This window comes from Panthera pardus, unplaced genomic scaffold (genome assembly GCF_024362965.1).
Source record: "Panthera pardus isolate Hobbes unplaced genomic scaffold, ASM2436296v1 HiC_scaffold_6, whole genome shotgun sequence".
NCBI lineage: Eukaryota > Metazoa > Chordata > Mammalia > Carnivora > Felidae > Panthera > Panthera pardus.
The window spans coordinates 59,167,568-59,181,793 of NW_026526991.1; the positions used below are offsets into that span (position 1 = coordinate 59,167,568).

Genomic DNA, 14,226 nt, shown 5'->3' on the forward strand with positions numbered 1-14,226 from the left:
GAACTGCCGCCCTGTGTGTACATGTGTGTGGTAGGGGATGATTCAGGTTCGTGGGGAAAATGAAGTAGGCTTCCATTAACCTTGCCTTAAAATGGGGCAGTAATTCCCATTTTGTCCACCCTGGGCACTATCCCAATTGCATAATAGAAGCTAAACTGGGGTGATGGGGTGAGGTGGATAGCCCTGCACAAAGATTAGGAAGAGGGGAGCTCTGAAACCAACTATCACATATACACATTCATATTCTCTCTCACACATCATTCTTTGTGTAAATAAATACACCTAAGTAAAGGAGGAAAGAGATGAACTATAAAACTAAGAACTTTTGTTTTTAATGAATCACAAACTAAATTACAAATAATGTTAATAGCATGAACACTCGAAGACAAGAGGTGGGAGAAGGGAGACAAACATCAAAAAAAGAAAAAAAATACTTTTTTTAAAACATTTGCATTACAAAACCCCAAGGTGCACATGGCAACAAATCCACCCATTCCCACTTAAAAAACACTATAACCTGAAATATAAATATAATTGTTCATCCTTCTTTTAAAGAAAAAAAATTTCCCAATGCCCTCGCTCAGTCACAGCCCTAAAAAAGTGTCAGCATTTTCAAAATGATGTCTAAACCCTAACTTCCACTCCTATGGGGGTAGCCTTCAGAGGAAGATGGGACCTGGCATGTGAAGAACCAAGAGTCTTAAAAGGAAGAGAAAAATTCAGACAACTTTTACTTGCCCCATAAGGCCACGGTGAAGTATAATCCCTGTCCTAGAGCCTCCCAGATACCTCTTGCCCATAGTTGGGACAGATAGAGGGACTAGGGGCAATTGTTTCTACTGCAGTCTCATCAAGACTGCAGAGACTGGGAGTCTTGAGTCTCCCAGACTGTTAGGTGAGATGAAACACTAAAATTAGGGTACAAACTGGTTGGATCTATTTTTTAACCTAATTCTTTAAAACAGGCCCCTCCCTCTGTTTTGTTTTGCTTGGTTTTCTAAAGTCCCAACTTAGGTTCTCTGCTATCAGTTGACCTTATAAACGCAGTGGCCGAGCGAGGCTTGGGGTGTCTGTCATCCCGAACACAGGAAATAGTAATTTTCAGGGCTTTCAGAGATTGGGATGGCAAGCCCTATGTGGAGGGCAGTCTTTTCTTTTCTTTTTAAATACCAGCCCTTCTCAGCAATGACTAAGAAGAGGGGGAGAGGGTGGTGGAGGGACTTAAGTGCATCTAATACTGAAGCTTCCTTTCATTTTCACCTATTTCTCTTCTCCACCCCTTATATCCTCAGAGTTGGCTGGCTAAGAGGGGGAGGTGTTAAGGCAGCCAGACAAGATCAGAGGGCAAATAGCCCAGGGCCAAGGCAGATCAGGCCCCCACTGGAGGAGAGGGTGAGACTGGGGTAGGACATCAGAGTCGAAGGTGGGGCACTGGCTTGGTCACATCCTGGAAGAAAGGGTGAGCCAGAGCTGCCTTTGCCGAAATCCGCTTGTTGGGGTCGTAGTGCAGCATTTGCTGGAGGGAAAGATGTATGCTGACTTCAGTGATGTGACATTGGACTAAATGGGCAGCAGGTGTTCCGAGAAATCAGGAAAGCAGAATTCCTTTTACCCAAGCAGGGTTCCCAATTCCCTCCTCCCTACATCTGAATGGGTGTGCCAACAGGGAGAGAGAAGCAGGGACTAAGGAAATGCCAAGACCCAGAGTCCAGGGTCTCATCCTTCCTACATCCTGGAAAAAAACCTGCCCTGGGGGAGTAAATGAGAGGAAATGGGTGCCCACTCCCAACTCTCACCGACAGCAAGCTCCGTCCATCTTCATCCAAGGGAGGAACAACTTTGCTAAAATCTTGCCGGGCCCACTTGGGGAAACTCGGCTTATAATCAGGCATAGAAGTAACTCCTGGCCAAACCACTTCATCTGGGGTCCCCAGAGTCCGGAAGATCCGGAAGAGTTGGTCGATTTCAGAATCTCCAGGAAATAGGGCTCGGCGGGTCACCTGAAAATGGGTAAAGAGAAAAGGCCAAGACCCGCACTGATGTCAGTCAAAGCTGCTCCCTGTGCACCGGAGGTTCCCACAGGCAGTGGAAGGTCAGGAGGGCCCCATGACTCCCTCCCCAGGGCCTTTCATGGGGTCAGTCACACAGAGCCTGAGACAATGAAGTCCCTTCATCTGTCTCCTCGCCCCCTCCTTCCTTCCCCCAACCATGCCTTTGCAGATCCCCAAGGCTGGGTGGGGCTGGGAGGGGGTGAATGTCTGGGGTGCCACTGACATGTAGCAAAGGGATCCCAAGCCACTCACGGGGTGTGGGGTAGACACTGCGGTCATCCCCCCTCCTTGTGATGCAGCCACTTCTAGATAGGAGCACAGCGGGCAGAGACTGTGTCTTCCATTTCTTCTGTGTTCCCCACAGCACCTAGCATGGTGCTGGGTACACACTAGGTGCTTAACAAATATTTTTTGATGAATTGAGAGAGGAATATGGGCAATTGTAAGGTAATGTACTGGGGGATAAATGCACATTTTATATATAGGTTAATGGTCTCCAAGCCCCCAGTTACAACCCAGATAAAGGACCATAAAACAAATTGCTGATTTGATTTGAAAACTCAGCCCACTCCACTGTTATATTAAAGAAAATGAGAGCTCCCAGAAAAGTCTGGGCCTCAGGGATCTTTCAAACTGAAAAGCCAGAGGTTGGGGAGGACATGATTTAAGCCTGCAGTTTAAATAAAAGTATGAATAAGGTGAACATAGTTGACTTCACCATAATCCTGGAACCCTACAAGAAGGTCTACAGGCCAAACGAAGGAGGCACTAAATTGGTACTCATTCTCCCAAGTATATGCAGACTAAAAACAGCTGCAGAAATAATTTCACTCAGTTTGGGTATAAGAGATGTGTATTGGATGCTAAGGCTGTTTGAGGATATACTAACATTGTGGTTGACATCAGGGACAACAGTCCTATCCTTTCCCCCTACCCACCTTGGTGCTACTCTAGAGAAGGAACCCTGTGATAATATAGAACGGCCATGAGTCTTTCTAGGCCAAGAAACAGTTCTGTTGTTCTTGAATGTGGGGGAGTGAGCTGGGTGGAACTCGGGCTTGCCTCCGTACCATCTCAGCAAAGATGCAGCCCAGGCTCCAGATATCTACAGCTGTGGAGTAGTACTTGCAGCCCAGAAGGATTTCAGGTGCTCGGTACCACAGGGTCACCACCTGGGGACAAGAGCAGGAAGGGGAAGGGCGGTGCGTGGGGCATAGTGATTCCCGTATCTCAGCTCTTCAGTGTTACTCTGCTAACTCTCAGCCTGTTAACAAGCAGCCTCTCTCCCTCCATCTTTCCCATCTTTCTGACTTCCCCTAAGTATAGATGACTACATACAACTTCTTAGACCAGAGTTAGTCTCTGGGGACCATATTTTCTGAACCCAGAATTTACAACCTTCCTGGAAAACTTGAGAAAAGTGCTCATAATTTTAATAGTGTGCCATCCAGCTCTCCTGGCTTGGCATCTATCAAAGCCCAGTTCCCCACAACTGGAACTTGGTACATACTCTAAAACCTCTTGGAGTGCCAGAGATACTTTCCATGTAGTGAGAGAGAAACTGCTGGCCAGAGATGTTTAAAATTTTGTGAATGTTCTTGTTAACACCTCCCAGGAAGTTCAGAGAAGAAATGCAGAGAGGGTCTCACCTCATGGGTGTAAGTACGAACAGGTACTCCAAAGGCTCTGGCTAGTCCAAAGTCTGCTAGCTTGATGGCCCCCTCTGCGTTGATAAGCAGATTCTGAGGTTTGAGGTCTCGGTGCAGAACCCGATGAGAATGGCAGAAGGCTAGGCCCTGGAGCAGCTGGAACAGATAGCTCTGACAAAGGAGAGAGAGAAAACTTTCTCTACCACAGTGAGCTACTAGGATCTGCTCTGTGCCTGCAAAGCTCTACCAAAGCCTTTTACTATATTAGATTATAATTACATGTTTATAAACTGTATCTCCCATTGGACTATCAGTCTAGTGAAGATAAGGACCAGGTCTTCTTCTTCAGTTTTGCATCTCTTTTCCATATCCTGTACCTAATACATTGAAGGTGTTCAATAAATGTGCATTGAATAAACGTTTGTTGAGAGATTGAAAATAACTCGGGGAGTAAAGAACCCAGCCCTAAAACAGACAACAGAAACTCACTGGCTATTTCTCCTACCAAACAGGTGGAAGGGCTTCTTGGAGGAACCTACCAAGTGCCCTCAAGTCCCATTTATCTGAGTTTCATCTGACCTTCCACCTGAGCTATGAAGTTGACTCACTAGAGTTTCAACTTCTTTGATTCTCCTACCCAGCCCTAGGGTTAATAAGCATAATGAGCAGTGGGAGAGCCACAAAAGAAAGGGGTGTGTGTGTTGTGTCTGTGTGTGCAGGGGGATGAGGGCTGGGAAGGAAGCCAAGATCACAAATCATCACTCAGTCTGCACTGCCTGCCTTCAGTCCCCCCAAAACATGCCCATGCTGGGGAGGAGTTAATAAGGATTACCTTGATGAGGGGAAGAGGAATGCCAGTCAAAGCAGAGGCATCCATGAATTTCTTCAGATCCTGGTGCAGAAACTCAAAAACTAGGTAGAGTTTGTTTTCTGTGTGGATGACATCCAGCAGCCTAGGGAAGGGAGGTCCAGGAATGGAGGTGAGGAAGAATAATACCCAGGCTACACAGACAAGAACAACTCCTTTACTGTCAGAACACCTCCCAGATATACTTACTTGACAATGTTAGGGTGGTTAAGCTCCTTAAGCAGAGAAATCTCTCGTATAGCAGTACTGGGTACACCCTCTGTCTCACTTGGAGAGGTGGAGAAAGCAGAGATAGGAATGTGGTTACAAACACTCCTTTTCCCCCAGCTCAGTCATTCTTTTCTTCCCAATGAGACACCACCCCAGCATCCCCTAGGGAAGTGAGAGAAGAGAAAGGGTGCTGTAGGAGTTAATTCGCCTTTGGACAGGGGATATATTAAGGTCATTATTCTTCTTTTCCCAGCGGTAGGTAAGTAAAGCCTCCTGGTGGAGGTAAAGAAGAGAGAAGGAAACAGGGAAAAAAATAGGAGTAGCAGCACCCAGCCTCCCTAGAAGGGCCAGTGAGGTTCAACTGCCATTCTTTTGAAAGAGGTAGAGAATTCTAAGATGAGGGTGGGGTTGGGGCAGTCAGGAGGACTCTTCATTCAGAAGGGTGCTCTTCACTGGTTCCCACAAAACCCAACTCCACGGGGAGTCCTGGACCCCATCTCAGAGGCCTCCTTCCTCTTTCTGAGTCTTTCTGATTGCACATTTGGGGGCATCCCTCGACTTTGGGGAGGAAGTTTCCCATATATTCTAAGTGCCCTACACTCTCCACCGGGAAACCCATCGCTGTCCTGCAACCCACCTCTCCACTTAAAAAGAAGTCCCTCCCTGCCACCTTCCGGTCCTTGGACTGCTACCCGCCTGTTGGGGTGGGGGCAGGGGGCACTCAAGGAGCTCCCGAGTTAGGAGTCCCGGGTACAGAGGCCACTCACGTGTCCAGACGGATTTTTTTAAGCGCCACCACTTCTCCCGTCACCTTGTTTTTGGCTTTGTACACAACTCCGTACGTGCCCTCTCCGATCTTTTCCACTTTTTGGAAGTTCTCCATGAAGCGCCAGCGAGTCGGGTCAGCCCGGCCCTGGAGCGGGGGCCTGGGAAACCTGCAAAAGGCGGGCCCCGACTCTCTGGGGGTGGAGGAGGGGAAAACCGCGCCCAGCTCCGCGGCCCCAGGTCGGGATGGAACGCAGTGTATTTCTCGCTCTTGTCAATTTGTCCAACTTGAAACAATGTTGCCGCCTCCCCTCCAGTTCCCTACCGCCACCAGAGGCCCCGCCCCTCCTTCCCGCGTTTCCCTAGCTCCGCCCCCGGCCCTTCCTATTGGTTAACGTCAGAGCGGCGGGGGGCGAGCCCAGCGCGCCTAGCTGCAGCAAATGACCCCACCTCACGCAAGTTTATTAACGAGGATACTTAAGACAAGTTTCTGCCTCTGTGGGGAAGCAAAATGTCTTTTTCCAAGTACCTGATTTGGACTCGCGTTTCCTACCTGTGTCCTGAGTCTGTAGGGATTTCCTGATCTCTAATTCGCCGTTTCACCACCTGTAGGGAAAATGTGTCTCTCCCTAAGATTAAATTCCACCTGGCCCAGGGAGCCTCCTTTGAAAAGCAGGAAACTGGGAATCTCATTGTACGGGTTTTCTGGGCCCCGGAGATGCAGTTGCCTCCGCCCTCTGTCTATTCTATACTCTCTATTTGGGATGCAGGGTCTTTGTTTTTTTGAAAGATTTCCTGATTTGATTAAAAAAACAAAAACAGATTGATTCACTCTCCTATGGTGAATCGTATGTGTTAGGTACATGTTATGCACCTGCCCTTCAGTCAATTATTTCCCAGTCAAGAAGAGAGCGACCCAGTGAAACTAGAAACTGTGGTTGAGTAGCGGGATGTTCAGGGACCAGGATCCCTTGTCAGTTCTGCCTTTCTCCGTCCTCCTGCCCCTCCCAAGACTCCTCTGGATGGAGAAGAGGAAGGGCTATGCAAATGAGCACCCCTCTCCTATATAGGGGCTTGCCCCAGCCCCCCAGCGCCTTTGGTTGCTGGAAGAAAGAACAGGATGCATCTGGTGCTGAGAAAATGCCTTCTCCATGTGGTTATGATGAGTGCTCTTCTGGCTGTGGGGGTTACAGAAGGTGAGTGTGGGGAGTATTGCCATGAACAAGTGTGAATTTGGGGTTGCACACCTGCTCTGGTTTTTCCCCTCTTTATGGGAGATACCAGCAATATCTCAGGCTTCTCCCACCCATTTGAGTTAATGAGGACATGGGCATCTGAGCTCCCTCCCTATGTGGAGATCTGGGACTGAGCCTGAGAATAATACCATCTGCTTGTAAGGGCACAAGGATAGTGGGTCTTTGTAGCCCTAATCCTGAGGCCCCTTGGGCAGTGAGTCCAAGTAGGGGCTTCAAAAGTGAAACGAGTGGGAGACTCTTTTAGGCAATGATTTAGGTGCCTGGGATAGGGTATTTGAAGTGAGAAGTGAGAGAATGTGGTATTGGATTGAAAAAGTAAGGAGGTACCACCTACCCTCTTTGAGATGGGGATGGGTGAACATAGCTCAGGCTTTTGTTCTGGGGCTGGAAGAGACAGGCAGAGGGGTCTCAGCTGAGCATCACATGAAAGGGCTCTGGGGGATTGGGGCCTCGTGACAGGAGCAAGGGGTGGGGGTGTGGGTGGTGAGAGGGTCTGGAATGTCCCGTGCTGCTCTGAGGAGGGAGGGTTGGGAATGAAGAAAGAATGGGGCATCTTATGATTCTCTTGCTCTAGTGGTAGGATGCTCTATGAAATGATTCCAGATCTCCCCTCCCCAAGCAGACTCAGCTAGGTATCCAGTACACATTAGAAATGGAGCAAAGACAGTTTCTCCTGTGCTAAAATATAGATATCATGTCCCAGTCTCCCCTTTCTTTCTCTAGATCCCTGGTCTCACAGACTTCTAGGAGCTTCTCCTTCATCTGACTTCCCTCATTTGTGCTGTAGTTTCAAGTCTTTTTCTTTTACTATGCTCCTAACTGTATTTTGGAAACATTCTATTCATACTTGTCCACCTGACCCTCTTAAAAAGATTGTGCTTACTTTTTAGATATTGATTTTTTTTAATCATAAGACATGTTAGATATTCATGAAATTTTATATGAATTGGGTTTGATAATTGTGTCCAGTGTGAAATGACATTGTGCTGATTCAAGAAAATGTTCATATTTTTTACAGATATATACTGAAATTGTAGGGTTAAAATAACAAGATGTCTGGGATTTACTTCTAAATACTTTAGCCAACACATAAATAAACAACAATAACGAAGGATAGAAAAAGGATAGTTTTTGTATCTGGGTGAGGTATATGTAGATCCCTCATACCCCTTTTTCTCAGACCTTTCTCTTGGTCAGTTATAATAATTTTGTCTGCTTGGTCCTCACTCCCAACCTCTGCCTGCCTCTGATCCATCCTCTACATTGCTTGCTATAATGATCCTTCTAAAATACAGATCTGATCATATTAAAAAAGCTTCTGAAGGGTGAATTTTTTGGCATGGGAATTATATGTCAATGACACAAAATCTTCTGCCATGGCCTTGTCTACAGAATAAAAGCCAAACTCCTTTGCTTGGCATTCAGGGCCTCCACTTGTTTTCTTGGCCTCATCTCTTACAGTGTTCATCAACCACACTGGTAGTCCCTGTCATGCCTCATGCTAACATGCCTCCATGCATCTGCTCATGCTGGTCCTTCTGCCCAGAGTATTCTATCCCACAGGCCAACTCATCAAGCCGATGGTCTTTCCCAATTCACCAGAGTGGAACTAATCTTTTTAATCTGTCATTTTGTTGTACTTTGTGAATGTCTACAACGACTCATATTGAACAGTGCCTTCAATTATTATAATTTATGGATGTATCTATTTCCAATACTTTACCTTGAATCCCTTCAGGGTCATGTCTTGTTTGTTTTTGGTTTTGTTCTTGTTTTTTAATGTTTATTTGTTTTTGAGAGAGTGAGAGATAGAACACGAGCAGGGGAGGGGCAGAGAGAGAGGGAGACAGAATCTGAAGCGGGCTCCAGGCTCTGAACTGTCAGCACAGATCCCCACACAGGGCTTAACTCACAAACCGTGAGATCATGACCCAAGCCAAAGTCGGATGCTTAACCGACTGAGCCACCCAGGTGCCCGTGTCTTCTTCGTTCCTTAAGTCCTTTGTACCTATTACAGTGCCTGGTACGTTGTGGGTGTTCAGTAAATTAAGATGCACTTTGAATGTGAGAGTGAATAGGGTGACATGGGACAGTGCTATTCCCTGACACGGGACTGAGGCGCGATCCTAGGACCTTCACTGTACCTTCTTTTTAGGACCCAGAGACCAGGACTGGCTGGGTGTCTCAAGGCCGCTCACAACAAAATCCTGGAACAGGCAGCTGTATCCAGAGTGGACAGAAATCCAGGGGCCTGATTGCTGGAGAGGTGGGAACTTAGCAATTTCCAGGGAGGGCAGGGTGTGGGTAGAGGAGCAAGAACTGGGTTGAATGGAGCTTGGGAAGATAGGAAGGGGAAAGGTATAAGGGGAGAAAAAAACAAGGAGTCTCAGCTAATGGAGCTGTCCTTCCCAGGTGGCCAGGTGTCCTTGAAGGTCAGTAATGATGGCCCTACACTGGTCGGGGCAAATGCCTCCTTCTCTATCGCCCTGCACTTCCCTGAAAGCCAAAAGGTGCTGCCAGATGGGCAGGTCATCTGGGCCAACAACACCATCATCAATGGTGAGTACCTCTCTGCTCTAGGACCTTACTCTAAGGGCTCAGATTCCCTGGTGTCCCCAGTGAGCTCAAAAAGTATTCTCTTCCTTTCTACTTTTCTTAAAAAAATAAATTATATACATATTCTATAATATTCGTTGTAGAAAAAAAATTTAAACACAGATAAAGAAAAAAAAAATACATAGCATGCAAAATTGCCGGCAGAAGACCTAGGGGACCTAGAATTTAGACAGACATGGATTTAAATTTGTAAATAATATGTGACCCTGGGCAAGTTACTTAATTGTTTTGTACTTCCATTCCCTTATCTGTAGAATGGGGATGATACCTACTTGAACAGTTGTTGTAAGGATTAAATGTGATTGTATATAAAGAATTTAGCATAATGCCTGCCCTAGGCTAAGGCAAGATTCAAAAAATGTTAGCTGGTGGCTCTTATTTTTGTTTTTATCCTACTAGCTAGAGCAAACCACTCTAAATATTTTGATATATGGCCTTCTAATTTCTTTCCTATGTCTGTCGTTAAGTACATATGAATCTTTAATTCCAGTTTCCATCCTTCCCGCTGCCACCCAAAAGGGTTATACCAAGGGGAATGTACTTTGTAGCTAAGGAGTATTCCCACAGCCCCTCTCTGGGAGGAGTTTTGGTGTACAGAAGGGAATGCCAGGGTTTGAGGGTGACTCTGTATTGATCTTTCAGGGAGCCAGGTGTGGGGAGGAGAGCCAGTGTATCCCCAGGTACCTGATGATACCTGCATCTTCCCTGATGGGAGGGCCTGCCCATCTGGCCCTGGGTCTCAGACACGAAGCTTTGTTTATGTCTGGAAGACCTGGGGTGAGTCATCCACACTTCGATTCACCTATTCTTACCTGATCCCCTTTTTGTTTTGCTGTGAATTTCCCTAACCTTTATTGCCCCCATGGTTCTTTCCTCTTCCATAGCACATAGCCTGCTCCAACTCTCTCTACTATATTGTTTCTGGGGGCCCTTCCCGAATTGTTGTGCCATCCCATGGAACCCCTCATTAGGACTCCTTTCCTGACCCCTACTCAATACATCTCTCTCGACCTTCCTTCTGTACTGCCCTGTCTCTAATCCTTCCCCTCAGTTCCCTTGGATCAGTACCTCCCTGACCCTTGCTTTTCTGTTCAAAAACCTCAGGCCAGTACTGGCAAGTTCTGGGGGGCCCAGTGTCGGGACTGAGCATTGTGACAGGCAAGGCAATGCTGGGCACACATACCATGGAAGTGACTGTCTACCACCGCCGGGAGTCCCAGAGCTACGTGCCCCTTGCTCACTCCTGCTCAGCCTTCACCATTACTGGTAAGGATTTAGGAATGGGCAAAGGAATAAGTCACAGAACAGTAAAAGATGGGGAGGGTTGGCCTGACCAGTAAGGGGAGAGGGGAAAGGGGAAATGGTATGTAACCTTAAAGGGGCAGAGCCAGGAAGACCTGGACAGAAGAAGGTGGGGCTTAGAGTCAGTGAAGGGCCAGTCAGCTTGAGTTTAGTTGGTGTGTAACATTCCCTCCGCCCAGGTCTGGTTCTCACGTTTTCTGGCTCCTATCTCAGACCAGGTACCCTTCTCTGTGAGCGTGTCCCAGCTTCAGGCCTTGGATGGAGGGAACAAGCACTTCCTGAGAAATCATCCTCTGACCTTTGCCCTCCGGCTTCATGACCCCAGTGGCTATTTGTCTGGGGCCGACCTCTCCTACACCTGGGACTTTGGAGATGATACTGGGACCCTGATCTCTCGGGCACTTGTGGTCACTCACACTTACTTAGAGTCTGGCCCAGTCACTGCCCAGGTGGTGTTACAGGCTGCGATTCCTCTCACTTCCTGTGGCTCCTCCCCAGTTCCAGTCACCACAGATGGGCATGGGCCAACAGCAGAGGCCCTTGGCACCACAGCTGGGCAAGTGCCTACTGCAGAAGTCATAGGTACTACATCTGGTCAGGTGCCAACTGCAGAACCTTCTGGAACCACAGCTGTGAAGATGCCAACCACGGAGGTCACAGGCACTACACCTGTACAGGTGCCAACTACAGAGGACATAGGTACTACAACTGAGCAGGTGCCGACCTCAGAGGTCATAGATACCACACCCATAGAGATGCCAACTGCAGAGGCCATACGTACAACACCTGAAGTGTCAATCACAGAGCCCTCTGGAACCACAGTTGTACAGGTAACAACTAGAGAGCTGGTAGAGCCCACAGCTGGAGAGGTACCCACCCGTGAGCCTGAGGGTCCAGATGCCCGCCCATTCGTGCCTACAGAAGGTATTACAGGTAAGAGAGTCAGTGTGAACGAGGTTCATTGAGGTGGGTTATTTGTCACTACTCTAAAGAGCTACTCTACTTACCCAGGCCCCAGATGTTACCCAATCCTTTGCTTAGCAATGGAGTTTCATCAGAGCTCTCACTGTTATTAAGCCCTCAAGTCCCTCTTAAGAACATGGAATCCATCTGGAGTTAAGAAAACCAGGGTCTGCCCCTCGGCCGCTGGGAGAGAGCTTGTTGCTTCTCTGTGTCTCAGGAGAGCTATTCCCCGAGGCTTCTGCCAGGGAACAGACTGTGGTCATTTACATAGTAATTTGTATCTCTTTCTGTGCAAGTATAAATGCATAGGATTCCGTCTTAGATTCTGGCACCACTTACCAACCCTGGATTCCTTTCCCAAAGCAGGTCAACCTGAAATTGTGGTAGGAACCCTGAAAAGGTAGGAATGACCTAGTGGCACGTGGAAGAGTTAACTTTTGTCAAGTGTCTAGATCAGGACCTAGCACAGTGTGGAGTATGATAAGCATTTGGGGTTTCTTAAAACTCCAATGCTACTCCTAATTGTGTGACTCTGGGGTGCTCGTTCCTCCTCTGGGGCTTCAGTTTCCTTATCTGTAAAATGAGATTTTCCAGGCCTTGCCTGATGCCAAGCCCGGGTGCAATAGCTCTGGCTGTACCTGGAAAAACGCTTGCGTAGCCTCTACTTCCAGGTGAGTCATTTGTCTCTTGACTTTGCCTCTTCAATCCTCTCCTGCCAGGCTCCCAGAGCCCCCTGCCGGATGGTGCAGCTACCTTAATCCTGGTGAAGCGACAAACCCCCCTGGATTGTGTGCTGTATCGATATGGCTCCTTTTCTCTCACCCTGGACATTGTCCGTGAGTCTTGACTACTTTGGGGGCTGGTGGAGGGAGGTGTGTACCGCCTAAGACTGACCAGTGGAAGCATACCTTGGAAGGAGTTACTCACCTGGACAAAAATATCCAGATCCCAGGGTTTTTATTTTGAAGGCATGAGGATGGGATTGGGGAAGTAGCCCTAGGGCTTTCCTGTCTGTGGGCCTTTGGGGAGGCCTGGTAGAGGAATCCCACATTGTACCCAGACTTAAAATCTTGCAACTTTGCAGAGGGTATTGAGAGTGCTGAGATCCTGCAGGCTGTGCCATCCAGCGAAGGAGATGCATTTGAGCTGACCGTGTCTTGCCAAGGCGGGTGAGTGTCCCACTGGTTATCCTGAGAACTCTTGGGTTGACTGTTGCCCCGCTCTCTGGTGTCTAATGTTCCCTCCCAGTTGCCCTGACCTAAGCTGACACCTTTCGCAGGCTGCCCAAGGAAGCCTGTATGGACATCTCATCTCCAGGGTGCCAGCCCCCTGCCCAGCGGCTATGTCAGCCTGTGCCACCCAGCCCAGCCTGCCAGCTAGTTTTGCACCAAGCACTGAAGGGTGGCTCAGGGACCTACTGCCTCAATGTGTCTTTGGCTGATGCTAACAGCCTGGCGATGGTCAGCACCCAGCTTGTAATGCCCGGTATGTACTTGGACAAGAAGTAGGGAGAAGGGGGGAACAGGAAGAGGCTATCTGGTAGGGAGCAGACACTGACGGAAACTGTGCCTGGGATTCTGTTCATAGGTCGAGAAGCAGGCCTTGGACAGGCTCCCCTGTTCGTGGGCATCTTGCTGGTGTTGATGGCTATGGTGCTTGTATCTCTGATATATAGGTGAGGGCCCCACCATCTAGATCACACCTCCTTATCCCTTATTACCACCACTCATTCTTCCTCAAGAGGAGAGGGAACCACCACTTTTTTTGAAGAAGCCTGGTATCCAGGAAAGAGCCCAGACTTGGAAGTTAAACAGACCCAGGCTGCAGTCTTGCTGGTGGGACCTTGGGAAAGTAGCTTAATGTCTCTGGGCCTCTGAAAAATAGGAAAACTAATACCTGCCCTATGGGGCTGTTGTCAGGATTAGAGACAATGGTGGTAAAGCACCCAGTTCTGAAGCGAGAGTGCAATAAATGATGATACTGATGACTGTTGTTATTAATAATATCAAGAGTGGAGGAAACTGGGTGAACTGAGTCCTCTACCTGTGAGAAGGGCAGATCCCCAGGCCTGGAGTGCCAAGGTCCTCAAAGCACTGAAGCTTGTAGTGTGAGAGAAGAATGGACAGAGGTTACCATAAAAACAAGATAAGATGAACCCTATTGGTGAGAAGGGGAGGGGCCTTGGGTCAAGGCCCAGGAAACTTGGGATATGGGTGTGTCCTCTTTTTTGGAGAAGCACAGGTAGGTTTCCCTTGTCCATTGCTAATCAGTTTCTTCTTTTTCTCCCAAATCAGGCGAAGACTTCTGAAGCAGGGCTCAGCCCTCCCCCTTCCCCAGCTGCCACGTGGTAGCACCCACTGGCTGCGGCTGCCCAGGGTCTTCCGCTCTTGCCCCATTGGTGAGAACAGGCCCCTCCTCAGTGGGCAGCAGCAGGTCTGAGTACTCTCATGTGATGCTGTGATTTGCCGAGGGTGGACAGCAATGCCTATCTTTTCTCAGTCCTCCCTTGGAAACTACCATTAACTGAAATAAATACTCAGAACCTC

At 48.2% G+C, this 14,226-nt stretch overlaps 2 protein-coding genes across 5 annotated transcripts; one reads left to right on the top strand and one right to left on the bottom strand.

Moving 5' to 3' along the window:
* Nucleotides 1-316: 316 nt before the first annotated feature.
* On the bottom strand, nucleotides 317-5,888 carry CDK2 (cyclin dependent kinase 2). 3 transcript variants are annotated; one of them, XM_019454725.2, is made up of 8 exons: nucleotides 5,546-5,888; nucleotides 4,758-4,835; nucleotides 4,533-4,653; nucleotides 3,701-3,871; nucleotides 3,122-3,223; nucleotides 2,304-2,447; nucleotides 1,797-2,000; nucleotides 317-1,516 (listed from the first exon to the last, which is right to left on the bottom strand). In XM_019454725.2, exons 1-8 carry the CDS (start codon nucleotides 5,659-5,661, stop codon nucleotides 1,412-1,414), a joined length of 1,041 nt encoding a protein of 346 aa, XP_019310270.1. In that variant the 5' UTR covers nucleotides 5,662-5,888; the 3' UTR covers nucleotides 317-1,411. The 3 variants fall into 3 exon arrangements, with proteins under 3 accessions (XP_019310270.1, XP_019310271.1, XP_019310272.1); XM_019454726.2 differs by lacking the exon at nucleotides 2,304-2,447 and having other exon boundaries at nucleotides 5,546-5,886; XM_019454727.2 differs by lacking the exons at nucleotides 2,304-2,447; nucleotides 3,122-3,223 and having other exon boundaries at nucleotides 5,546-5,886.
* Nucleotides 5,889-6,612: 724 nt separating this feature from the next.
* On the top strand, nucleotides 6,613-14,225 carry PMEL (premelanosome protein). 2 transcript variants are annotated; one of them, XM_019454718.2, is made up of 11 exons: nucleotides 6,613-6,739; nucleotides 8,955-9,065; nucleotides 9,212-9,358; nucleotides 10,058-10,192; nucleotides 10,520-10,681; nucleotides 10,931-11,650; nucleotides 12,400-12,516; nucleotides 12,765-12,849; nucleotides 12,960-13,165; nucleotides 13,268-13,355; nucleotides 13,975-14,225. In XM_019454718.2, exons 1-11 carry the CDS (start codon nucleotides 6,664-6,666, stop codon nucleotides 14,117-14,119), a joined length of 1,992 nt encoding a protein of 663 aa, XP_019310263.2. In that variant the 5' UTR covers nucleotides 6,613-6,663; the 3' UTR covers nucleotides 14,120-14,225. The 2 variants fall into 2 exon arrangements, with proteins under 2 accessions (XP_019310263.2, XP_019310264.2); XM_019454719.2 differs by lacking the exon at nucleotides 13,268-13,355 and having other exon boundaries at nucleotides 13,975-14,102.
* The last annotated feature ends 1 nt before the right edge of the window (nucleotide 14,226 follows it).